The 26,991-nt window shown below is 36.0% G+C and overlaps 1 protein-coding gene, 1 non-coding gene and 1 pseudogene across 2 annotated transcripts in view; 1 reads left to right on the top strand and 2 right to left on the bottom strand.

Moving 5' to 3' along the window:
- Positions 1 to 1,738: 1,738 nt before the first annotated feature.
- ERR (estrogen-related receptor) overlaps positions 1,739 to 26,991 on the bottom strand; it is a 136,413-nt gene continuing 111,160 nt past the window's right edge. Inside the window, exon 9 of the mRNA XM_090407404.1 lies at positions 1,739 to 2,012. Coding sequence (XP_090263530.1) covers positions 1,759 to 2,012 — 254 coding nt within the window. The 3' untranslated portion in view covers positions 1,739 to 1,758. The remainder of the gene's footprint in view (positions 2,013 to 26,991) is intronic.
- LOC150097578 (U2 spliceosomal RNA) lies at positions 3,754 to 3,941 on the bottom strand. The gene has a single exon (XR_016549727.1). It is a non-coding gene; the product is annotated as a U2 spliceosomal RNA (small nuclear RNA).
- On the top strand, positions 3,909 to 4,083 carry LOC150097577 (U2 spliceosomal RNA; annotated as a pseudogene).

Here is a 26,991-nt window from a genome sequence, read left to right as displayed (position 1 = left end):
TTTTCATCTTTAGATGTTTTATGATGTTAAAACTGCTACACAATACTTACATTTCTAAAACTTATTATGTAAAAAAAAAAAGCTTTGTACTATAACTAAAATATACATACATTTTAAAAGCATACCAGATTGTGTGATAAATCTGCTACATACAATTTTTAAAATGTCCAAAGCAAAGCAACCACTACTGAATGTAATGCTTTGGATGAGATTTAGTTGGCTCTCACTATAACTCACTGGGACCAAGGAATAATTTATTATAGTAAATTTTTTTCAGAATACTTATATCTAATAGAGGAGATTTGGTGAATTTTTCAGTAGCTTATGTTTTGCTGTAGTGAGAGTCAACTATATTTCCCCCCCCCCCCCCCTTCTACTCCATAAACAATCAATCTGAAACTACTGTATGAAATTTTAAAAAAATAGTTATGATTAAAAATTAATCATAACTAATGTTTTTTTTTATTAATCCACACTTCAGAATATTCTTTGAATTATAAAATTTTGACAAATAAAAAACATTAGCAACTAAATTCCCTGATGATAATAATAATAATGATGATGAGCAATTACATTTTTTTTTCTTTTCATATAATATATGAATTGGTTTTTTCAATGCACAGTTTTGATAACATTTACAAATAAACTCTCAATTAGCCTATATACAATTGAAAACAATTTGTTTGTTGCAAATGGTAAATGCATGTGGTAATATTTAAAAATTAGAAAAAAAAAAAAAAAAAACCTGGGCTATATCTGAATGCAAAAACAGTAACCTCTTCAAAGTTATACTTTGCTATTTCATAAGCACTTTTTTAAGGCAAGTATATGATTTAGTTTAAAATATTATGAAAAAACAAATGCTTTTAATAACAATGCAGAATATTTTTATATACTCTTTTCCAATTAAAATTTAGTATTGAACAATCCTGTCATTATTAGTTTTGGATTCAATTTTTAAATAGAATACTGTCATATTTTCATGTTACAAAGGGTGAAGAGGTTACAGTATCTTTACAAGTTTAGAGGTATATTTTGGTATACAGCAACATTTCTTTATATGAAATTATAACTGTAATTTACATACCCAAAAAAATTCTCTTTACAAGCACTTGACCCTTTCCCTAATGCACTGTACAATGAATATAAATGAAATCTATCAGACAGTTAATGTTACTTCAAACATTTCAAGCTTTCATTACCTGAAAATTAGGACCTTGAACAAGATGAGTACACAGCCTCACATCTCCGCAAGTCAGATGAAATGGATGCGAAACGAAGTTCTTGCACCAATCATCAGTACTAAAAATCACATAAAAATGTGGCCAATCCACTGTGAGATTGTCAATTTTTGTACAAAAATAACATGCATATATCTCTTAATCTTTATTACAGCTTGATAAAATTATCAATTTAAAACCGACACGGGACTCTAAAGAATACATAACCACTATCTTCAGCCCTAACAAGGACCCTGCTTTAACTGTGACCTTAAAATGCACGTTGATTTTAAAGTCATTATGCAGAATGCACCAAGCTGTTTAACACCTATCCTTCAAGGAGAACAAAGAGGTGTAACATGGGGCTAATATGGCATGGCAGCACCAATCTGGAATTCATTTCTTGCCTCTACTCTACTTTGCTGCTTGGCAGTATGATGGCTGAGAAGAGTGGGCACGCTTACTTGGCCCACAATGACGAAAGGCGATTCACATGACAATAGTAACAATTACGGCAACAACACAAATGTGGCAATACTTATCGCAAGGGAACACTAGACTCTAACATTTCAACAAACAGCTTGTTCATGGGCACCCTTCCTTCACGGCGAACATTATTCCAGAACAACCTCATTTCTCCATTAAGTTGCCGTAGTAATGGTAAACAAAGCAAAATTTGGCTTAGATGTTGAGTACCACCTGATGTGCGCAGCACGGAAACACAGTCTTGGAGTCCTAAAAGTATTATTCCTCGGAGCTTGCAAACTGATTCCCCATCCTCCAAATGAGTATCTAAAAAAAATATAAAATAAAATGAATACATGTATTGGCTTCACACTCTTACAATGTTTCATTATATTATGTTAAATGTTTTATAACAAAGATAATTTCAATTACTGACATAATGTCTAAATAGTTGTTTGTATAGTTTTGTAATAAAGTATGTTTATTGCACATAGTGCATGCACACATACACAACTTATTCATAAGATATAAATTCCTGTTAGAATTTAATACAAATATTTACTAAAATATTTGCATTAAATTCTAACAGGAATTTATATCTTATGAATAAGTTGTGTATGTGTGCGTGCGCTATGTGCAATAAACATACTTTATTACAAAACTATATCACATGACACAAGATGGTAAAACTGCATTTTAGGTGTCAGAAGAATTCAGTCACTTAGTGAAGGACTGCCAGCTTGCTTACTGGAAAGCTAAAATGGCCTGAAAATGTTCCATGTGGGATCTAGAGCAGTGTTTTTCAAACTGTGGATTATGATCCCATTAGTGGGTCATACAATCAGTTTAGTGGCTTACAACCAACATTTTTTTAAAAAATGAAATATAATAGAAAATATAATAAAAATATCAGAGTGTATCTTATAAGATTTTATAGCTTTAACATGTTGATACCAGGCAGTGTCACATTTCTCTTCAAGAAGGCATTTACTTGAAGGTATATTATGTCCTTCCTGGTTGGGCAGATACATTTTTTCAAAGTTTAAATATATATAGTATACTAGCTTGAATGTTTTCAATTAAATTTTAACTGAAAAATTAGTATTGTCATAATTATAATGTATAGTGTGTGTAGGAGAGGAGCTGTATATCATTATGCAGAATTGGTTGTGTTTCACTCCAGCTGTCCTCAGTTTACACTAACTGTTGTTCATCATCATGCTTATCAAGGATTTAGGCCTAGCATGGCCTGTTCCGGTCTTAGAAGTCATCGTTGAATCGTTTAAGAGGATGTCCTGGTTTTCTTTTTCCTAATGGCTTGTACTTTAAGGCTTGTTTTGGTAATCTTTTTGTTTTCATTCTTTGAACGTGTTCCATCCATTTATGTTTATATTTTTTAATTTTTTCTATTACTGGTTCTTGGTTTAATTCTTTTATAATATCTTCGTTTCTTTTGTGATCAAATAGGGTATACTTTGCAGTTTTTCTCATAAACTTCATTTCTGCTGTTGTTAATCTTTGTTTGGCTTTTTGTTTTATTGTCCAGATTTCGCTTCCATACATTAAGACCGGTAAGGCTAATGTATTGTATACTTTTAGCCTGGTTTGTTTTTGAACTAGGTTTGGTTTAAATATAGAGTTAATTAAGCTTAATATCTGATATGGACCACAAGATATTAACTGTTGTTAAATATAGTATATATTCTAATTGTGTCCGTACGGTATTTAGTGATACAATAAAGCTACTTTTTTTATATCCCTCAATACAGAGGGATATTTTTATTCATCTTCCAAAAGAATAGGCATAGTGAGCAAAATTCTATTTATATGAATAAAAATGATTTGCCATAAAAATGATTTGTTTTTATGGCAGAGTGCATCAGTGGCATTAAATAAAATAGTTCATCATTTCTGTTTTTGTTGTTTGAGGATTTTTTTTTTTTCCTGTGTTGTATTTAAATATTAATAAAATTTGTTTGATATTAACTTTGTTACATTTTTGTTTTATGTAGTAAGGACATGTATTGTTTTTCAGTTACACACACACACAATGTTTGTCATTTCTCCAATAGACAGAACTGACTCTAGAGGTAGTGCAGCACCAGGCCAACTTATGGAAAATGTGGATTAAAACACGCACATTGCTTCCTTCCAAAATCAATTTAGTATCTTTGGGGAATGAAGCCCACATCAGATGCTAAAATGATAAGAACAGATACAATTTTTGCTTCTCAGCCTCATGGCTAAGATAAGAGTATAGTATTTGTTCTTCTCAGCTTAATATCTGATATGGACCACAAGATATTAAACAGATTTTTGGAAGGCAGCAAAGTGCTTAGAGTTTGCTCCACCTTTACTATGAGTTGCCTGGTATTGTTACAAATTCAAGTTCCCTCAGGGTTTATTTCTCAGCATATATTGATAGATGCAAATATATTTTTTATTGCATCTATCAATATATGCTGAGAAATAAAGCCTGAGGGAAATTCTGAAAAGTTTGAAAAATACTGGTCTAGAGACCATACACATGGAACTTTTCCAATTTATGAATAAGGACTCATATATATGTGTGTGTGTGTTAATCCCCCCCCCCCCCCAGAACATCAAGGTTCTTTATTACAAGCATACCAAAAAATAAGCTTGGTTAAGTATTGTTCAAATGATAAAAACCATATTAGGAAGGGGAAAAAAAAGTATTTTGTAAAATTAACATCAACCAAAATTTAGTTTTTTTGAGACAAACTAAAAAATTGTTATAATACTCACAAATTTAAGTGCTTATAGTTACTTCATTTCCTATAGTAAGTAGCTCTGCATCTCTTTGAAAAAACCAACAAGTTTCCTTATCATATTAGCATTCTGTTTTCCTTAGTATTGTTGCTCCATTACCCCATTCTGATAGAACTATTAATTCATACTGTTTGTCACTCAATGTATTGAGGTTTTCAGGAAAGAAGGGTAGATAAGAACAAAGGAAGTGAATCTTCACTGACATCCCATCCTGGATACTTTGTTATAAAATGATCAATTAGTTTTTATAATTTTCAGCTTTATCAGTGTTCCCAAAACCCTATAAAATTCTCTCTGAACAATTTTAGGCTCTTTTTTTTTTTCTAATTTGAAGTATGAAAAATATTCCTTCCTGAAGTTTGACTTTTGAAACTTTTAGAAATCACACAGTTGGGTACTGAAGCAGGTACATTTTTTATAATAAAGTTTTTCGATGAGACCAAGGTTAATATCTAACGGTGAAAGAGTCAACTGAGTCAGTGAGAGCTTTTTGTTGTATGTGCTCTCTTTCTCTCTCCCACCATCCAACGGTGAATACTTTTTTAGAAGGACATTTTGACAATGTTTTCATCACTATCTTGTTGTCTCATTTTCAAGTCTCCTTCAAACTTAACAGCATATATGGAATGTATGAAAGTTTTTTTGTTATTATTATGCAACAAAACTGTTTTTATGTTTGTTTTGAAGAAACCCACGCTACATGTGCCAATCTTAAGGCTCATCGATATCATTATTTTCTCTAAAAACGCCATCTACATCATGGCAGTAACAAATTCTATGCTTTGTCTCAAACTATAAAACTAGAATTTGGTTCAGAGAGATAAATTTCATTGCTGAGGAAGAGATCCAAGTAGTTCAGGCTGATGTTTAAGTAAATACATAAATAAATCAAATTCAAAAATTACAATCTTAAACACCATCAATTCTTCTATTGAATCAGATAAGGTTTGTTAACAACTTTCTATCCAACTGAAATCAGAAGGTTCAAACATCTATCAAGTACCCATTTTAGAAATTATGGACTTGACAACCGTGTTATAAATTATTATTATTATTATTGTTCCGGGAAACTCCAAGGAGTCGACAGACTCATCGAGGGAGGCCCTAACATCATGTCAAGAACAACTATTCAACATTCACACAGTATCTATCATACCTTGCCTTGAACTCATTCACGGTCGTAGCACCCACAACAGACTCTGGAAGCTTATTCCACTCATTTACCACTCTCCAAGTAAAGAACCTAGCTCTAACACCCTTGTCCACCACGCTCTTGCCCAACTTCCATGCATGACCCCTAGTCCTCCCACCACCAATCATATTTTCAAAAATATCTTCTGGATCAATCTTATAAAAACTTTTCAGTAATTTGAATGTCTCAATCATATCACCCCTCCTTCGCCTATCATCCAATTTCTGCAACCCACAAATCTTCAACCTATTTTCATAAGGTTCATTCCACAGACCTGCTATCATCTTGGTCACTCGTCTCTGGACCCTCTCCACTTCCTCCCCATCACGAAGAAACCCTGGTGCCCATAGCTGGGCACAGAAGTCCAGATGGGGTCTTATCAAGGCTCGATACAGAGGAACAACAACTTGTTCGTCTCTGCATGTTAAAGTATTTTTCAGAAGCCAAGTGATTTGGTGAGCTGTTTTAGTTACTTTTGCAATGTGCCCCCTAAACTTCAGCTCCCTATCCACCAACACTCCCAAATCCCTGGCCTCATCAATCTCCTGAAGTATGATTCCACCAATGCGATATACTGCTGCTATTCTTTTCACCCCAAAGTGCATAACCTTACACTTTGCCACATTAAATTGACATCCATTTTTCCTAGCCCAGTCCTCCAAACTATCCAAATCATCCTGTAAAATTTTGACATCTTGTGCACTCACAATTGCTCTACCCAACTTTGCATCATCAGCAAACAAGTGAACACTTCCTCTCAGATCCTTTCCAATATCATTGATGAACAAATTGAAAAGCAGTGGTCCAAGAACAGAGCCCTGTGGCACTCCACTAGTCACAAAACGTCTTTTAGACTCCACTCCTGAATAAACCACTCGTTGATATCTCTCCTTCAACCACCCTCTTATCCATCTCACCAACCCTATATCTATACCCATCTGCTCCAGTTTACTGATTAGGGTTCCATGTGGTATCCTATCAAAGGCCTTGGCAAGGTCCAGTAGTATCACTGTAAACCCATTACCCCTATCCAGTTTAGCCGTCACTGTGTTATAAAACGTGAGCAATAACTCTTTTAATTTCCCGACGTTTCGATCTTCATATTAAGATCATCATCTGGAGTATATACAAATATATAAGGACAAGCTGAGTTACATTACACACAGTAAACTAAAGAAACAATAATTTAATCACCAGTTATTCTACTGGCATGACCTCTAGTGAAAGAAAAAAAAAATTAATTATTTAGAAACTACATCAAAGCTAAATTCTATTTAAGATTAAAAAAAAAATTTTTTTTTTTTTTTTCTACTAGAGATCATGCCAGTAAAATAACTAGTGATCGAATCATTGTTTCTTTAGCTTACTGTGAGTAATGTAACTCAGCTTGTCCTTATAAATTTGTATATACTCCAGATGATCTTAATATGAAGATCAAAATGTCATGAAATTAAAAGAGTTATTTATAACACGGTTGTAAAGTCCATAATTTTTAAAATGAAAGCTGATCACTGTGCAACACTAAAAGAAAGGATCTATCAAGTACCAAATTATTCTGTGATGATTGCAGAATTGAGCAGGGAATCAGGGCAAACAGCGAAAAGTCAGCTACTGGAACAAATATGAAAACACACCGCAACTGAACATCACCAGAGTTAAAGATCGGTACTGTCAACATAAAAAGCCTGAATGGCAAAGAAATGGAGCTAGCTGAGGAATTAGATAAGTACCAGATCGACATAATAGGGGTGACTGAAACAAAAAAGACAAAAACTGGTGAAATCTTTCTGAGCAATAAATACAAAATGTTATATTCAGGCAATGACAATCAAGGAAAAGAAGGAGTAGCCATAGTATTCAACACAAAATACAAGGCTAATCTTCTTAAATGGCAGGCAGTCTCAAGTAGAGTGATGTGGGCAAATATCAAAATGGGGAACTGAATAATGAGACTTATTTGTGCCTATGGTCCCAAAAAGGTTCTACTAAGGAAGAAGCGGAGGAATTTTTTGAGACTTTAGAAAAAGCAACTGACACAATGAAAAAGGAAAAGTTGGTCCTTGTTGGGGATCTAAATAGCAGAGTAGGAAATGATTGTCAGACATACAAAAATATTTTGGGAAAATTTGGAGAAAAGAGCAAAGCTAATAACAATGGCAAATACCTTTTGGAATTCTGCTCAGGACATGTATGTTATTACTAACACATTTTCCAACATAAAAATGTGCACAAATTCACATGGAGAAAAGAGGGGCAAAGAATGAGAAATGTCTCATTGACTATGTTATTGTTGATAGTGATGTTTTCTCCCTGGTGCAGGACACCAGAGTGTGCAGAGGATTTGAAATTGGAAGTGATCACCATTTAGTCTTGAGCAGGATAAAATTGAATTTCATATTGAAAACAATAACATGTAAGAAAGTTTTAAAGCGAATAAAAGTTGAGCAGCTCTCAGATGTGAGCTGTAGACTAAAATACACAAAAATTACTGAACAAAAAATGAAAGAGTTTGAGAACAGGAACCAAACCTTGGAGATTCAATGGCAAGCCTTGAAGAAAACCCCGATTGATTCAGCCAAAAAGGCATGTGGTGAGGTTGTCTGTAAGGATAGAAAAATCAGAACTCCATGGTGGACACAGGAAGATAAAAAGGCAGTGAAGGAAAAGAAGAAAGCAAATCAAAAGTTCCTGGCAAATAAGTCAGCTTGTGCTCTTAGAGAATACAGAGACAAATGTAAGAGAGCTAAACACTGTGTAAAACTAGCTAAACAAAAGTCATGGGAGGACTTTGGCAAGAACATAGAAAATAAATATCAAAAAGGTGGCAAAATATTTTGGAGGTTATTGAAGAAGCTTAGAAATGGAGGAAAGAGTACTGTAAAAGGAGTCAGAGATGATAAAGGTGAAATGAAAATGGGAGAAAAGATATCCTTGAAGTATGGAGTAATTACTTTGAAAAATTGCTAAATGAAACAAGCAGTGATAGCACAGTGGTAAAAAACACTCAACAGGCATACAGTCAGGAATATATATCCATACTTGAAGTAGAAAAAGCTATCAAAGGCTTGAAATGTGGAAAGGCAGCAGGAGTAGAGGATATTCGACCAGAAATGCTGAAGTATGGTAGTATAAAAGTCTTACAGTAGCTGCACTGCACAGTTCAGAAAGCCTGGACGGAGGGATGAATTCCCAATGATTGGAGTAGAGCTCTCATAGTACCCATATATAAAAAGGGAAATGAAACTGAATGTGAGAATTACAGAGGTATTTCCCTACTGAGTGTTCCTGGTAAGATTTATGTAAGTATACTTGAGAAACAGTTGAGAAGAATTGTGGAAGAAAAGCTTGGTGAAGAACAAGTTGGATTCAGGGCAAATAGAGGCTGTCAGGATCAGATTTCATTACAGATCTTTGTTATATTCATGGGAATATAACAAAGATCTGTATTTAAGTTTTGTCGATCAGGAAAGGCATATGACAAGCTGCCAGGAGAGAGAGAGAGAGAGAAGCTATTCAATACGCTACAGTTATATGGTGTCGATGAGGCATTATATCAAGCAATACTTAGTCTTTATTTGAGTTGTAAGTCAGCAGTTAGAATTGAAGGAAGTACAGGATGATGGTTTAATGTTAAATCTACTGTGAAACAAGGATGTATATTATCCCATCTGTTATTCATTATCTATATGGATCACATTATGAAGCAAAGTGGTATTAAACATGATATCAAAATTGAGTCAGTTCTTTGCTTTATGCGGATAATGTTATACTTCTAAATAAATCCACTACAAGTCTGCAAGATTCCTTGACTAAATTGAATAACTGTGTAATAGATATGGTATGAAGGTCAGCTATAAAAAGACAAAGACAATGAAAATAGGCAGAATAGTTGAAAATGTCAACTGCGTTGTAAACGGAGAACCTGTGGAACAAGTAAAACATTTCAGCTACTTAGGCACAATTTTTAGTGAAGATGGTAAATTAAATATGGAAATAGACAACAGAATCAACAAAGCTGATATGGTAGGAAGTCAATTGAATAAATTCATATGGAATAAGAGAGAAATTAGTCAGAACACTAAATAGCTGTATACAAGATAGTGTTCAAACCTGTTTTAACTTATGGATCTGAGAGCCTGGGTCAGAAGTAAAACACTTGAACAAAGACTAGAGACTGCAGATATGAGAGTCCTGAGAAAGATTAGAGGCGTGAATAGAAGGCATCAATGGCAATATCATATTAAAAATGAGGATATTAGGAAAGAACTTGACAGAGCTAATCTCAGGATGTATGGTCACTTAAACAGAATGGGCTTGGAAAGATCAGCAAAACAAGTGTTCTCTGCCAGGTTGGCAGGAAAATGACCCAGAGGATGACCAAGATATAGGTGGATTGATACGGTACAAAGTGCCTTAGACGATAGAAATATAAGATCCGATAATGTTGGAGTCTTGACAAGTAACAGACTGATTTGGAGGAAAATTGTAGATAGGAAGTTAATAATGATGTCAATTTTTCTTGTAGTAGTAGTCATATCGTGTCCACCCCTTGAGGGTACATGGCAGGAATATGATAATGTAGATTCTAAGTTTGGATACAATATCAAATATTTATTTTTCATATAAAATTTAGATACATTAGATACTCCCCCCCCCATGTGGTGACAGTGGTTAAAGAATAGTCCCAATGTACTCTACTCCATGCATGTTGTAAGAGGCAATTAAAATGGGTACCCAGTGCCTGGGGGTACCCATTTTAATTGCTGGGCCACCCTGCCTCCAGGGGACAAAAATTTGGAGGTCTTGTCCTCTAGGTTGGAGTTTGGATGGGCTAACAACTCATTCCTGTACAAAAAATCTCTTGTTAAGAAAGCTAAACAATTGAAAGTCACCAGGCTAAAAATTGTTTTGCAAGCTAAAACTCAAAGCTAGAAGAAGAAGCTAAACAGAAATAACTGTTATAATGATCCTTTGATTCTCTTCAAAGAACTCGACAAGAGATACAACAAAAATGAAGAACCTACTTTTTTTTAAAAAAATCATGATCCTCTATTTCTACACTCAAAGTAATAATTAACAATCCTTACTAGGTTAAGTTACAAGACACTGTGTTGTTTCCTAACACTTGCAAACGAACCATGTATAACAAAAGCAGTCCTCTTGTTATATGGGGTCTAACTTTTATATACAGCAATAATTTTTTTAAAAATTCAAAAAAATTTTAAAAATTTAAAAAGAGATTCAAAGATGTATGAATAAAAGTCAGTTTGCATTATAGTATTTAGCAGGGCTGCCAAGCAGGAGTGCAAGTTGTGCACCACACATACATAGCTCATAGCAAAAACATGATGTTAAAAAAGAGAATCATGATGTCATTATATATTAACAGAATTGAAGAATTTAAAATATTTTAAGTTAAAACTTTGAAGGAAAACACAGATCTAATCCAAGAAGTTGGAAAATTAAAATAAGAGTTAAAAGTAAAAGTCTTAATATGTTATAATAAGGAAAATGAAACATATATATCATTAGAAATTCAGATCTAAGTTCGTAATCCAGGTCACAGCTTCAGGAGCCGCTTGCACCATAAAAGAGGAGGAGCAAAATGCAGTTTTAAAAATCAATTCTCCATTCTGAACACCATCCAAACACATGTTCACTTATATCAGATTTCACTTCTTCTGAAACAAGTGCTGTATATCAATTCAGAGAAACTATCAGCACTGCTGACATCTTCTTGTGAGCATACTGTTGCAATTTTGGGAAGATCAGTCTTACAGGTACAAGCTGAGCCGAGCCGAGTCTTCTTCTTCTTCTTCTATGCAGATACAAATCAACACCCTTCCATTTTTCTATTGGTTCTCTAAGTGAAAGCTTTGTGTAGTCATCTGAACATGATACTCGATTATGGAAATACTGGAATGTTCGTGACAATATCTGCAACAGCTGTGTGAAGGATTTCATTACTGTACATGCGCTGATCATGATCAGACCACCGATTTTCAAGAATGGCAAGTTAAAAAAAGTTTAAAAACTTTTTGTACATTTTTATCAAGGAAGTGGCAAAAATCGTTTTGCACAAAGGCACCTTACATGTCAATGGCAGTACTGGTATTTAGTATTCTTTAATCTAAGACAGGTACAGACATGTTAAACCCATGCCTCCATTCATTTACAAACTTGTAAATCATGTACAAACTTGTAGTGCTCATCTCCTCCCCCATGCAACAACGTTTACACAGACACTCCCACACAAGAGTAGTTTTACACTATAACAGTGCCAAGTGGGACAGCCTCTGCAACTTTTATGCTGCATTCCCATGGTTGGACTATTGCTTCCAGCCTTCCAACCCAAACATATGCACCGAGCTTATTACCAAAGTAATCCTCACTGGCATGAATATATACATTCCACACAGCACCCTGAACTGCCATTCCCTAACGAAACCCTGGTTCTCCAAACGATGTGCCAAGGCTGTACAGATGAAACACCAGACATACCACAACTGGCTAAAAATCAAGAACCCATCCTCATTCAAAGCTTACACCGAAGCCCGTAATAAATGCAAAAAAACAATCAACACTTCCAAAACAGAGTTTGAAAGAGCAAAAACCAGGAAACTAGTAGCCTGTCCAAACGGCAGCTGAGCCTTTTGGTCTCTCACCAAAGCAATTGGCCGTAATTCTGCCCAACACTATTCCCACCCCATCACACCCCGATGGCTCTACTGCCTCATCATCCACAGAAAAAGCCAATCTTCTGGCCTCATACTTTGCTTCAAATGCATACATAACTGACAATGGTAAATGTCCCCCAACCATTCCAGACACCTAACATACAATGCCCCCCATATCCTTTTGCCAGGATGAGATCAGAAAAATACTATCCAAATTAGACACAAAAAAGTCTCCTGGCCCCGATGCCACTCTCCCAATTGTTCTGAAAGTTTGCGCTCCAGAACTGACCCTTATCCTATGTCACCTATATATACTCTCCTACTCCACTGGAATCTATCCCACAAACTGGAAATTGGCCTATATTCAGCCCATCCCTAAGAAGGGTGACAAGTCACTGCCATCCAATTACCGTCCTATCCCGCTTACCCCAGTCCTGTCGAAGGTAATGGAAAAAATCATCAATTCCCAACTCCTACACTATCTTGAAGACACTCATCAAATAAATGACCGCCAGTATGGATTCTGCCACTGCCGATCAACAGGAGATCTACTCACATACGTCATCCATTTCTGGATGAAGGCTATGGAGAGGTTTGGCAAATCTCAAGTGGTTGCACCAGATATCTCCAAAGCCTTTGACTGGGTCTGGCACAAAGGCCTACTAGGCAAACTACCATCATTTGGTCTGACCTAGGGATTCTGTAGGTGGATCGCCAGTTTTCTATCTGGACGCACACTCTGTGTGATGGTGGACGGCTCCCTATCCTCTCACCACTCAATTAATGCTGGGGTCCAACAAGGTTCTGTCCTCTTACCAACCCTCTTCCTGCTATATATCAATGACCTACTGCAATTGACCTCCAACCCAATACACAGTTTTGCAGACGACAGCACACTACACTCTTCACTTGCATTTGATAAGCCTTATCTTACACGACTCACCTCAACCACCACGACCCTCAACTCCGATCTCCAAGCCATCCTCCAATGAGTTCAGATAACCTGATAAATTTCAATGCCAATAAACCCAGTTCTGTACTATTTCCCATAAAAAAGAACCATTTTTTCCCAATATCCTTTTTAATGATACCCAAATCTCCAGACAGTTTGAGATCTCACTCCTTGGAATCACCCTCACATCAAACCTCTCCTGGCATAAACATATCTCAAACATTGCATCCTCAGCCTCAAAAAAACTAGGATTTCTCTTTCGCTCAAGACGTTACTTTACCCCCGAACAGCTATTAACATTACACAAGTCATAAATCCGCCCAACTATTGAATACTGCTCTCACATATGGATGGGGCCCCAAAAAGCCCTCTCAAAATGCTCGACTCAATACAGAGGAGAGCAATTAGACTTTTCAATGATCCACCCCTTACCAACTCCCTCCCCCTCTTTCACACAGACGTATGGTCTCTGCAGTATGTATATTTTACAAATATTTCCATGGGTAATGCTCATCGGAAATATCATCAATAATTCCTCCGCTCAGTACTAAACTCATTGGAACACATACAGCTGCTACACAACATCTCTTCACAGTTCATCTAAAAACAAACAGAACAAGTTTCTTTTCCTCTTCCTTCATCCCTGCAACTGCTGCACTGTGGAACAGTCTCCCACCTGCTGTGTTTCCCAAGGAATACAATTTAAAGTCATTCAAATTAAATGTAAACAAATTCCTCCTTTCCCAACCCACCACCCATACACAGTACTAATGTACTATAGAGATTGACCAACAAACCTCCTGTGTATGGGCTCAACATAAAAAAAAAAAACTACCACATGCTCTGAGTAACAACAGCTTACAAATGGCAATTTCAAACATAAGAAGGCACCCTTATGTGATGGATTTTTTTTTATTATTATTGTTGATTCGATTGGAATTGTGAGTATGAATTCTATTACAAAAAATTGTTGACTAATGCAGTCATTAATTGGAGTAGAGCCTCTGTAGCTCAATCAGTATAGACCTAGGTTCGATTCCCATCCATGACGTGAGAAACCTTTATCTAGTCTCTTTCGACTAAAGGTGAGTTAGCCAGTCTCATATAGAGGTAAAGGTTTTTTTTTTTCATCTCTCCCAGAACAGGCAAACCGGCTTGTGAACACACACACGGATCTACAGTCATAAAATACATACTTAATCATCCCTCATTAGGAATGGTGGAGGAACAGGGGAACCCCATACAAATAAATAAAAATTAACTGGAGTGTGTTGAAGGAGGAGGGGAGGATATTTGTTCCTTTTTCTTTACAGAAATTTAATTTATCTACTCTGTAAACACAAAGTTTGACAGTAATTAACTGAGCACTTTTAGTATATAAAAGTATAGAAAACAGCAAGAAGTTTAGAAACCTTTGCATATCATATTTTTCTCCTGTCCTTAGAAAGAAAAAGCTATGCATTCATAGTATACTGATTAATTAATGACAGAGGGGAGTCAAGCATTCATGAATAAAATTAACTAAAGAACATGAACATAATGAAAGGGTTGAATATTTAACTAAACTAGTTAACAGTTGTTCTGTTAGCAAAACAAGTGTCAACTCCATAAGGATTTTGAGCTTTTAATTAATCTAAGTGAATTCAGACTAATGTTTTATGAGCAGAATACAGAACTGATGTTCAGAGATTTGAACATCAGTTCTTCTCAGCTGAACAACCTGTCTGACCAAAGGTTACATGGGTACAGGGGTGGATAAACATCTAATTATCAATATTGTGGCAAATCTGTCTTTAAGAGAGAAGACTAGTTAGCAGTGAGCTGAAACTTCTTGAGACCCTCATAACATATTTTCAGAAGGATGATGTTACAGAAAACTTCAGTTCTCTGTAACAATAAGTTCTCTTCAGATATAATTTCACCTGGAAAAATAAGTGAAGTCCATTATCCCCTTTTTGATAAACTATCCCCTTTTTCAAGTCATTTTTGTGAACTCAGTACATGGACTACATGGAAAAAGTAGGTCTGTCAATTATACTCTTTGTGATTCTTTTTCAAGGCTAATCCTGTGATGGAAAAAACTAATTTTTTGAAGAAATTAGTTGCAACAAGAGCCTACATATTTTCAAATGATACAAATGTCATCCATGTACTGAGTTCACAAAAAGGACTTGAAAAAGGGGATAGTTTGTCAAAAAAAGGGAATAATGGACTGCACTTATTTTTCCAGGTGAAATTATTCCTACTATTATGATTATTATTTGAGACCTCCAGGGAGTTGACTCATTGAGGGAGGCCATACATCACCCACACCAGCTATCATACCTTCTCTTACACTCACTTACACTAGATGCACTCACTTCTTTGACTGGCAACTGTTCCACTCACTCACTGCTCTGTGAAAGAAAAAGCTAGATTTTTATCTAGCTCTCATTCCTTTCTTAACCTTGCACAAACTTAACTTCCAAGGATAATCCCATGTTTTCTCTTCACGTTCCATATAATGAAAAATTTCATCAGATGATATCCTATAATACCCCACTTCTGTTTATCAGGATCTGCAGTCCACATACTTTTAATCTATCCTCATAATTTACTTGCATAATCCTGATATAATCTTTGTAACTCTTCTTTGCACCCTTTCTACAGCTTCTTTATCACCTCCAAGCCCAGGAGACCAAATCTGTGCACAGTAGTCCAGATGCACTCCTTTTCAAGCCCTTGTAAAGAGGTAAAACGACTTCCTTATCCTTATGTCAATGTTCAATTCAACATCACAATTATCCTCTGAGTTATATTTACAACTGCTACTATGTAACCTTTGAACTTCAAATTCCTATCCACCATAATTCCAAGATCTCTAGCCTTGTCAATTTCTTGTAGCATAGTCCTGCCAATATAATATATACTGTTGGAAATCTCACATTGTCAGAGTGCATAACATTCAATTATCATTTGCTCACATTTCCAGTCTATTCAAATCTCTCTATAAGTGCTGGATATCAGTAACATTACTGATTGCCTTGCCTATTCTCTGCACCATCAGCAAACAATTTAACAGTTTTTTTTTTTTTTTTGTATTGTCAGGATGCCTGAGAGATCTATGGTACAAGACTCAATGATAAACTCCTTTCATATGACATAACTGTGAATATTCTGGATGAATTCCATAAATGTGGGTTCAACTCCCACTCCTGATGAGAGATTTACTTTTGGCTTATCAGGATGGCTGAGTAGTCTAAGGGCCTTCATGTGATGTAACTGTGAATTCTGGTCCACGAATGTGTGTGTGTGTGGGGGGGGTCGAATCTCACACCTGACATCCATTTTTTTTGCAAGGGAGCCAGCAATGCCTCTGATTAGGCTCTTTTAAGTCTCAGTTCTGGTAAGTTCCAAGGGATTGGAAAGAGGGCAAAATAATCCCTTTGCATGCTGGTCAGTAATCGTCAGCAATGTTGATCACAATGAGAAAAATAAACGATCTTTTGGAGTTTGATAAAGTGTTTATTGTGGGTGCCCATCTGGCTGGAGCCACAATTTTGAGAACAGCAGAGCTGACTGGTTTCTCAAAAGGCAAGATATCCTGGATGTTTAATCAGTGGAAAAATGACCCACATTGCTTGCCTAAGAGACATAACTGTAGTCCCAAGATTGTCAGAAATGAGACTGCCATTGTCTGAGAAGGCTTGTACGAACAAACAGAACTTCCTGTGTGCAGAAATTGACCAAAGCATTTAACATTTAATGAAGGCTGTTCCGTATCTCAGTGAACTATGCAAAGGGAATTGAAGAGGAGATCACTATTGGCAGTCGCATGCCTATATGGAAATCACCGATTTCTGCGAAGAACTGAAATTTGTACAGCGGTGTCAGGAACACTGGACGACTGGAAAAAATTCATGTTGTCCAATGAGTCATGGTACACCTTGTTCTGTACCAATGGTAGGTAGAGAGTTTGGCAGGAGCCCCATGAAGCAATGAACCCAGCTTGTCTAGTAAAACACGACTCAAGGTTCTGGAGGTGGTGTCACAGTGTATGGCATATTCTGTTGGTATAGAATAGGTCCCCCTGATATTCCTGGAAGGGCAAGTATCCTCCAAGGAATATCTGAACATTGTTGTCAATCAAGTCCATCCTGCAATGTTGACTTTTTATCCACCAGGTGATGCTTGTTTAATGGATGCCAATGCTACTGTTCATTGTACAAGAATTGTTCAGCAGTGGTTCAGTGAGCATGACAGTGACTTCCACCATCTTCCCTGCCCACCATAAAGCCTGTATCTGAACCTCACTGAGAATGTATGCAACATGTTAGAAAAACAGATCCAGGAACAAAGTCCTCTTCTGTCAAATCCGAGCAAGTTAAAGGACAGTCTGGTGGATGCCTGGTATGTTGTAGACATACATGCAATCCAACACCTTGTGGAATCTATGCCAAACTGCATGTGTGCTGTAATTTAGGCTAAAAGAGGTTAACATGATATTAAATAAAAGTTTCTAATTCAGTGGCCAGTATTTGTACAACTTGTTTACTGTAAACCTATTTTCTCGATATGCTATATACATCAGCTCTTTGCACATTAATCTTTCCAAAAAATACGGAACAGTAATGTCTCTGTTATTAACAAGAGTTCATACCTGCTCTTCCGAAGGCTGCTCTAATAAGTAATCTCAACTTTTATATAAACAGTGTCCTTAAATGGGTATAATCCAGAAGCATGGACCATTTCTCTGCACAGAGATGAAATCTACTGGATCATCTGTTTCATATGCAACAGATTTCCAATATGCTGCAAGGGTTCTCAAGAAGTTTCAGCTCACCATCAAACTGTCAACAACATTCTCTAATAGGATGTGCCATTTTCAATATAAAATGTTTATCAAGTTCCATGCTCTTGAAATCTATACTCTGATCAGAGAGACCATTCTGAAAAAACCACATAAATCTGGAATGGCCCAACATGGCTTTCAGTCATACGGTCACTATTCCATATGTGATTCTTTGGGATGATACCAAACTGCTACATCAAAGCATTTTTAAATATACACAATTGTTCAGAGAAGTTGCAAAAGTTTATTACGTAGTTCAAATCTTAATAATAAAGATGGACTAGATAAGTGAAAAGCAGAAGAAAGAATAATTACTGGAAGATGATACTGCTGGATGAAAATGATAAAGAGTGGCAACCACTATAGAGGATATGTTGAGGGTATTCAATGAACAATTCATCAAGCTACTTAAAAGAGCCAATAGGCTTCACTTCGGCGATGTAACATTATTTAAATAAAGGGAATATTAAATCCCACATTATTTCAAAGCCAAATAAGAAACTCAAAGATCAGAATCAAAGAGTTTCATGCCGAATATAGTAAACTATAAAAATTTCAGCGGATTGTAGCGTAAGCTAAAGCACATAGTCCAACACGAGGGCAACTCGTTGCAAAGGTGAGTAAAGTTCCGATCACTGTTCTTAGTATTACCTATAATGTAAAACATCTCCTAGGAGATGTATGATGTTATACATTATGGTGGAAGGTCACTACCCATCCACGATAATGTATGGTGGATGGGTAGTAAATTTTTATAGTTTACTATATTCGGCATGAAACTCTTCGATTCCAATCTTTGAGTTTCTTATTCGGCTTTGAAATAATGTGGGATTTAATATCCCCTTCATTTAAATAATTCATCAAGCTATTTCAAGTATGAATCAGAAGCTTGACAGGGAATGATAACGGGAACTGATGGCGAGCAACCAGAAGGTATACAAGGAATTAAGTAAATCTGATGTTAAGACAGTAAGACTAGATCTGTCTTAAGGGAATGTTCCAGTGAGTTAACCTGTTTAACCACCCTTGCAATTGGGTGAGTACCAAAAGAGTGAAAACAGTAAACTTATTCTTCACAAAGAGAATGATAAGACTGCTGCTTCAAATTATGTGTGTCTGATGTTTTGATGAAGGTTAGGATCAAGCAGAGATTTGTTAAGGAAGGTTATGTTTTAGCAATGTATTACAAGGTGAGAAATGCAGTGGATGAGTAAGACACATATTAGTGATATATTTAGGGTATATTTAGATTTTGCAAAGACTTTTGATACTGTCACATCAAGTTGGTAACTAAACCAGAATGGATGAAGTTGGATAATAATTTGATGAATTGGATAGGTTTTTTTTTTTTTTTTTTCAGAAAGAGGGTACCAAAATCAGGACTCTGGTCTTTGTGTTGCTGCTACAATTTTGTTTAAGTACACCATGTTGTTTTAGTCTCGCGTAATGTGACAAACAGTGTTTTTGTGCTCTGAAGATGCTGGTTATAACACCAGCGAAATATCAGCATTAAGTTAATAAATTAATTATTTACTTAGTTTCTGTGTTCTATTATACCGTTAAAATAATAAACAACAGGATAGGTGATCAGCTGGAGACTGTGGTGATAAAATCTCCACAACCTCTAAAGCCCTAACCACAACCATCTTAATAAAGATCTCCAAAACATTCATCAATGAGTTTAGACAATCTGGTCAATTTCAAGCAAAACACAACTTTCTCTTATATCACAGAAAAAAAAGAACCCTTCTCTTCCAGCCTTATTATTTACAAATTGCAAAATTCGTCTGACCATTGAATATTGCTCCCATATCTGGGATGGTGTCCCCAAGAGCTCCCTATAGATACTGGACTCTGTGTACAAAAGAGTAGTCAGACTGATCCATGACCCCCCCAAACTCACTGATACACTTCACTCACTTTCACACAGGCACTCAAGTTTCTGCTGCTTGCATCTTCTACAAATGCTTCTATGGTTGCTGTTACCAGAATTAGCATCCAAATCAGTGCATGCAGTAACTAACCAACACTCTCCCTCACAGTGCATCTCCAAGCTCACAGAACAAATTTCTCCTCCTCTTCATCCCTTTCTATGCTGCTCTCTGGAACAGTCTGCCATCTTATGTGTTTCCCAAGGAATACAATCTACAGCTTTTCAAGATAAATATGAGAACTCGGATACAAGTATGGGTTAATAACAGCAGCATTCACTGTGATTGTCAGCATGGATTTGTTAAAGGAAGATCATGTTTTACCAACTTACTTATGTACTATAACAAGGTGACAAATGTACTGGACAAGAGAGATGCATATACAGTGGTATAATTCGATTTTGCAAAAGGTTTTGATAGACTGTCACACGACAAGCTGTTATATAAGTTGAAACAGATAGAACTGGATAAGAGACTAGTGAGTTGGATTGGTGACTGGCTGTTAGATAATTATCAGAAAGCTGTATATGGAGTTGCAGTATTCTGAAAGAGGAAAGTCACTAGTGGTGTGCTGCAGGAATCTGTATTGTGGCAATTGTTGTTCAACTTGTACATTAATGATATTGGGATGGGTTTAACTGGTGATATGCAAGTTTGCAGACGATGCAAAATTCGAAAAAATAATGCAGAGTGAAGCAGATGTTATGGTCTTACAGGAGGACATCAATATATTGCATGAATGGACAGGTAAGTGTAACTATCAGTTCAATGTTGCAAAGTGTATGGGTTTGAAATTTGGTAAGCAACAATAGGATGAAAAGTATACACTTGGTGGAGAAACTTTGAAAGAGGTAGAAGAGATGACAGATCTGGGAGTGATGGTAGACAAGGACCTGAAATTCAGGATCCGCACTGTACAAGTTGTGAAGTTGTCAAATTGAATAACGATAATGATGCAAAGGACCTTGACATGTAGAAATAAAGAGGTTATGATTCCGTTGTATAAGGGCTTGATCAGGCTTCACACAGATTACTGTGCAGAGATTTGTCACCTGGTTTTTTATAGTGATGAGGATATGTTAGAAAGGATCATGAAATGATGGTGGCAACTGGTCTTTGGAATGTGTAGTATGAAGACAGATTGAAAGAATGTAATTTGCAAAGTCTCATGAATAGGAGGAGAGGAGATATGATTGAGACATATAAGTTGGTTAGAGGTTGTCACTAGGACATGGAAATTTTCCACAGAATGGGAGAGGTCAAGTAGAACAAGAGTCCATACCTGGAAACTATATAAGGAGAGTGCATGCAAAGGAGTGAGGAGCAGTCTCTTTGCATGGAGAGTGGTTGGTGAGTGGAATGTATTTGACTGTGTGTTATGAATGTAGACTCACTGAATCAGTTTAAGGTACAGTTGCATGAGCATTGTATGTGATAGTGTGCATCTCATGATGAGTCTAACTTCATGGAGGTCAGATGTTAATAATGATAAGAATACAGAGAAAAATGTAAGAGCGCTAAGCTATGTGTAAAAGTAGCTAAACAAAATCATGGGATGACTCTGGTAAGAATATAGAAGATAAATATCAGGAAGGTAGCAAAATTTCTGGAGGCTATTGAAAAAGCTCAGAAATGGAGGAAAGAGTGTTTATTGTAAAAGGAATCAAAAGATGATAAAGGTGACATAAAAGCTGAAGAGAAAGGATATCTAGTTATCTCAAGTAATTCCACTGAAAGATGTTAAATGAAACTAGTAGTGACAGAATAGTAGAAGAAAATATTCAATAAGAATGTAAACAGGAATATATCAATATTTGAGGTAGATAAAGTTATCAAATGCCTGAAATGTAGAAAGGCAGTTGGAGTAGATGAATTCAACCAGAAATGCTCAAATATGGATGGTTACAGTGCATAATTCCTATCTATAAAAAGAGGAATAAATCTAAATGTGAGAATTAGAGGAATTTCTCTACTAAGTGTTCCAGTTTTTCCACTTATCTATACTATAAATTAAAGATACCAAGATATTATATACTTGGTTTAATGCTTTATCCAAGTGTAGGCAAACAAGTTTGTGCCTGAGACAACTTGTATACAACTATTTTCAGGACTGAAGCAACTTGTATACAGAAGCTTATAACTTCACATCGCTTGCCTTAGTATCCCATAATGCAAAGCCCATATCCTTATAGGTATGTATAATGCTATGCATTATGGAAAGGGTCACTACCCAGACCAGTTTCGACCTTTATTGAGGTTCTCATCAGTGGGAGCCAGACCCAGAGGTGATTTCATGGTTGAAGTAATGCAGAAGTCATATTTTCATATGTGAGTTGCCAAAAGGTGTCACACCTTATTACTAAAATACTCTGGATTAGAGATACTATCTCTAATCCAGAGTATTTTAGTCCCATAATAATAATAATAATATCAATCCCATAATAAAAGAGATTTTTCTTTTAAATTTACAGTATCCATAACTACTGTAGCTTTCCTCCTGTCAGCATTAGTAATAATAAGATGGCTGTTGTGTCATAAGGACTGTAAAGCTTTCATTTCAGCTAAAGTGATGTTTGTAGGTGGAAGCTTTTATTTCAGTAGGACACATGAAACTTCCAAATGAAGCTTATTAGCATCCTCACCAGAGAGTGAATAAGTTCCATTCAATGTTGAAAATGTAATTAAAGTAAGGTATCTTTTTAGAAACTATGGCAAAATCATATCCTTTTGAAAAATAAGGATTTCACTTTCAGTTAAAGGGCATCCAGAGATGTTAACTACACGATTTTCTGGAACAGTATGAGGTGTACTTTGCTTAGTGACAAGGAAATTGAATTTACTATCTAATGTTGGCTGTGTTTATTAAATAAATGGCACAGAGCATTTAGCCACAGTCAAAACTATATGGGCCTGTTGAGGGTCTACAGTGGAGGTAACACAATTACGGAGATCAGAGATAGGATGTATGAGGGTGGTGTGAAAAGTTCTCAGCCTCGACCATAGATGGCGACACTATCGGCAAGATCTCCCCCCCCCCCCCCAAGTTGGTACATCTGTCATAAGCATCCATGTGAAATTGAAGTCATTCTATCAAGTAGTTTGTTTTATACAGCTGTTTGAAGCAAATGTTGTCTGTATCCCTTGAAATGGATAAAATTGAGTATCTTGCGGTTATAAAATTCTTTGTAAAAGAAAGTTTAATGGCAAAAGAAATCCATTCGAAGTTCATAAAAATTTATGGGCACTCTTTTCCTTCGTTTTCGACAATTAAGAAATGGGCTGCCAAGTTTAAACGTGGCTGTACCAGGTTGAGCATGTGAAACTGTGGGAAGTAATGAAAAGAATGGGTTTTCCTCAACACACTATCAGATTGACAGTGTGTTGAGGAAAGTCAACTTGTATAAGGAGCAACAAGCCACGGTCAGAACAGGTGTTGGATTGACTGACTGGCTTCAAGTTGGAAAAGGAGTTAGGCAAGGATGTTTACTTTCTCCTCACTTGTTTAGTATATATGTGGAGAACATCATGCGTAAAGCATTGGATGAGCTCAGGACAGGAATTAGGATAGGAAGTAGATTGATTAGTAATCTGAGGTATGCTGATGATACAGTACTCCTTTATAATGACATGGAAGAACTAGCACTAATTCTTGACAAAGTTAACAAGATCAGTAATAGCAGAGGACTTCAACTCAATCCTAGCAAGACAAAGATTATGGTTCTCAAAGGAAATACAAACAGAGAAGCTCTTGAGAAACAAGTGTACCTTAATGGAGAAAGAATTGAGGAAGTCAGCAAGTTTGAGTACCTGGGATCCATTAATAATGTGAAGAATTGCTGTTCAGAAGATGTAAGAAAAAGGTTAGGAATGGCTAAAACAACAGTCAGAGACCTGTCTAAAATCTGGAAGGATGGATCTATCTCCATGGAAACAAAGTTGAGGATTTTGGATGCAGTTGTTTTTCAAACAGCGACTTATGGATGTGAGACTTGGAACCTAAAGAAGTCAGATAAGAAACGGATATCTGCTTTTGAGATGTAGTGTTACAGAAGGCTGTTGAGGATATCATATACTGAAAGGCGTACAAATGAATGGGTGTTAGAAAAGATCAGCAGAACTTTAAGGCTTCTTAAGGATATTGACAGAAGAAAGTTAAAATATTTTGGACACATAGAAAGGATGAAAGGGGGACATCTCAGAACAGTAATAGAAGTAAAGTTCCTGGAAAAAGAGGCAGGGGTAGACCATCAATGAGATGGATGGATGGCTTGTGTGGAGTGACTGATCTTCAGAGAGATGAGGTCGCCAGAAAAGCAAACAACAGGACTACATGGCGAGGCCTGGTGTGGCACATCACCGAGCATCAGAGTGACCATACGGCATCTGTACATGCCCAGTGAAGATAGTGTGTGTACCAGCCTTGAAGATGATCCACGTGAAGGACGTCCAAAAAGTGTAACAACACCAGAAATCATTGATCAAGTGCACAATATGGTATTGAATGAGTGGCGAATCAAAGTGCATGAAATTGCTGAGACTATAGACATTTCAAAAGAACGTGTAGGATATATTTTGCATGAAGAAATGCATATGAAAAAACTTTGCACAAGATGGGTGCCACACTTGCTAACCGCAGATCAAAAATGCACTTGCATGAAAATCTCTAACAGTGCTTGGAGCGTTTTAACAAGAATAAAACCGATTTTGTGCATCAATTTATTACTATGGATGAGACTTGGATTCACCATTACACACCAGAATCCAAACAGCAGTCAAAACAGTGGACAGAAGCCGGTTGTTCGGTGCCAAAGATGCTAAAGGCATTTTGTTTATTAATTATCTTGAAAAGGATAAAACAATAACTAGGGAATATTATTCCGATCTCTTAATCAGATTAGACGAAAAAATTTGTGAGAAAAGACCCAGTTTGCAGAAGAAAAAATCATCTTTCATGAGGACAATGCACCTGCCCACAAAAGTGTTGGCAATAGGAAAATTAAGGAATCTGCACTATGAATTGTTGGAACATCCACCCTAATCCCCAGATTTGGCTCCCTCTGACTTCTATCTCTTCCCAAAACTAAAACTCTTCCTTGCTGGTCAGCGTTTTTCTTTGAATGAAGAGGTGATTGCAGCTGTAGTGCAGATCTTACTGAGAACCACTATAGGGATGAGATAATGGTGCTGGAATAAATGTATTAGTCTTAAGGGAGATTATGTTGAACAATAAAAATAATATTTTAATTATAAATTTGCTTTTTCATTGTTAGGCCGAGAACTTTTCAGACCGCCCTCATATATTAATAGCTAGTTCATGTTTAGCAGCTGAAAGTTGACTGTGGACGAGTGACAGGCTTGCAATGAAATAGATATTGTGCGTACTGGAAGACTTGGTGGTTTCCTTCACAGCTTTGTGAAGTTTAGAATAATCTTGAAATTGCAACATTTTTTAAGAAAAGATATTCTTCCTCGCAGCTTACCTTGTAACATAGATAATTTTCCAAATTTACCAGTTTTCTTGGCTATTTCTTCCCCATGAAGGATTTGTAGTTGTTCTTTAACATTTACTTGTACATAATACATAAAAGGTTTCTCTGAGTCACACAAAAAACACAAGAAATAAGTAATAATATTTATTTAAAGCCATATATTACAGTCTGAATATCACAGGCCATCATCAGTGGTAAAGATAGTTAATTCCAAGGTAGAATGTGAACAATGGAGTGATTTCAAACAGTAAGAGCTACATGATGTTATACATGAAACAACACAATGGTATAACTGAGGAAACACAGCCTTATTAATTATTCATTAACTCTATTTTAAAAAATAAAAACTTTAGTGATGCATGATTAGAATAAGAATTTTCTATAGTTTAGATAGTGAGAAGCAGTTGTTCTGATGGTGAAGGAAAGTCTAAGCAGTTTCTTTAAACAAGCGTTCAAATTTATAGTAACACAGATGAAGTAAGCGTGTTTCAGACCATAGGATACAGATATTCTTCAATATAGAATCTCTTCACTAATGTACCTCTTGAGGATACACTACATCTACTTTAGGAGAATATCCACAGGATATAGTGAAATTATTCGACTTTTTTATTCACTCTAGATATTTTATTTGTCAAAATAAGTTTTACAGTCAAGCTGAAGGAAATGCCATGGGAAGTCCACTCTTTCTCTCCCACTTTTGCAAACGTTTATTTATAACAATTAGAAGACATTCTTTTCTCATCTATATACCCTCAGCCTTCATTTTGGGTTCATTATATAGACGATGTTTTTGTGATCTGGCCCCATAATGAATAAACAATCTACATCAACGAATTAAATTTATTATGGAAATAGAAAAAGATAACAAATTATTCTTTTTAGATATTCTACTCCTCTGCTAACCATCAGATGAATTAATTACTTCCATGTATCAAAAGGCTACGTTCACTGGACACTATATTCAGCAGTAATCTGCTCACCATCCCTCACAGAAGACTTGAATTATAAAAACTTCCTGGTATCTACCAAGTTCCTTGTGACAGTCATCATTCTCACTTCTGACAAACTGGACTCTCAGTAGAAAAGAGAATACAAGAACACCAATTTTGTATTATCAACAGGAAATCTGAGAAATTTGGCTTGATACAACACAGAATAAATACAGATCACAATAACCTATGGTGTGAAACACATTACTTGACTAGTGTCACTATAAATTTGAATGTCTGTTTAAAAAAATGCTGAAGCCTTACTTCACCATCTGAACTTAAATCAGAATGACTGCCTCTCGCTATCTAATATATGGACAAGTCTTATTCTAATCACACGTGACTAAAGTTTTTTTTTTTTTTTGGTTTGTAAACAGAGTTAATGAATAATTATTAATGCAATGTTTCCTCAGTTATGCCATTTGCATTGTTTTTATGTTTAACATCTCATG

Source organism: Typopeltis vanoorti, chromosome 17 (genome assembly GCF_054136105.1).
Source record: "Typopeltis vanoorti isolate ZY-2024b chromosome 17, IOZ_Tvanoo_1.0, whole genome shotgun sequence".
In the NCBI taxonomy this organism is placed as follows: domain Eukaryota; kingdom Metazoa; phylum Arthropoda; class Arachnida; order Uropygi; family Thelyphonidae; genus Typopeltis; species Typopeltis vanoorti.
The sequence above is the reverse complement of the archived record's forward strand: the minus strand, read 5'-3'. Positions and strand labels throughout refer to the sequence as shown.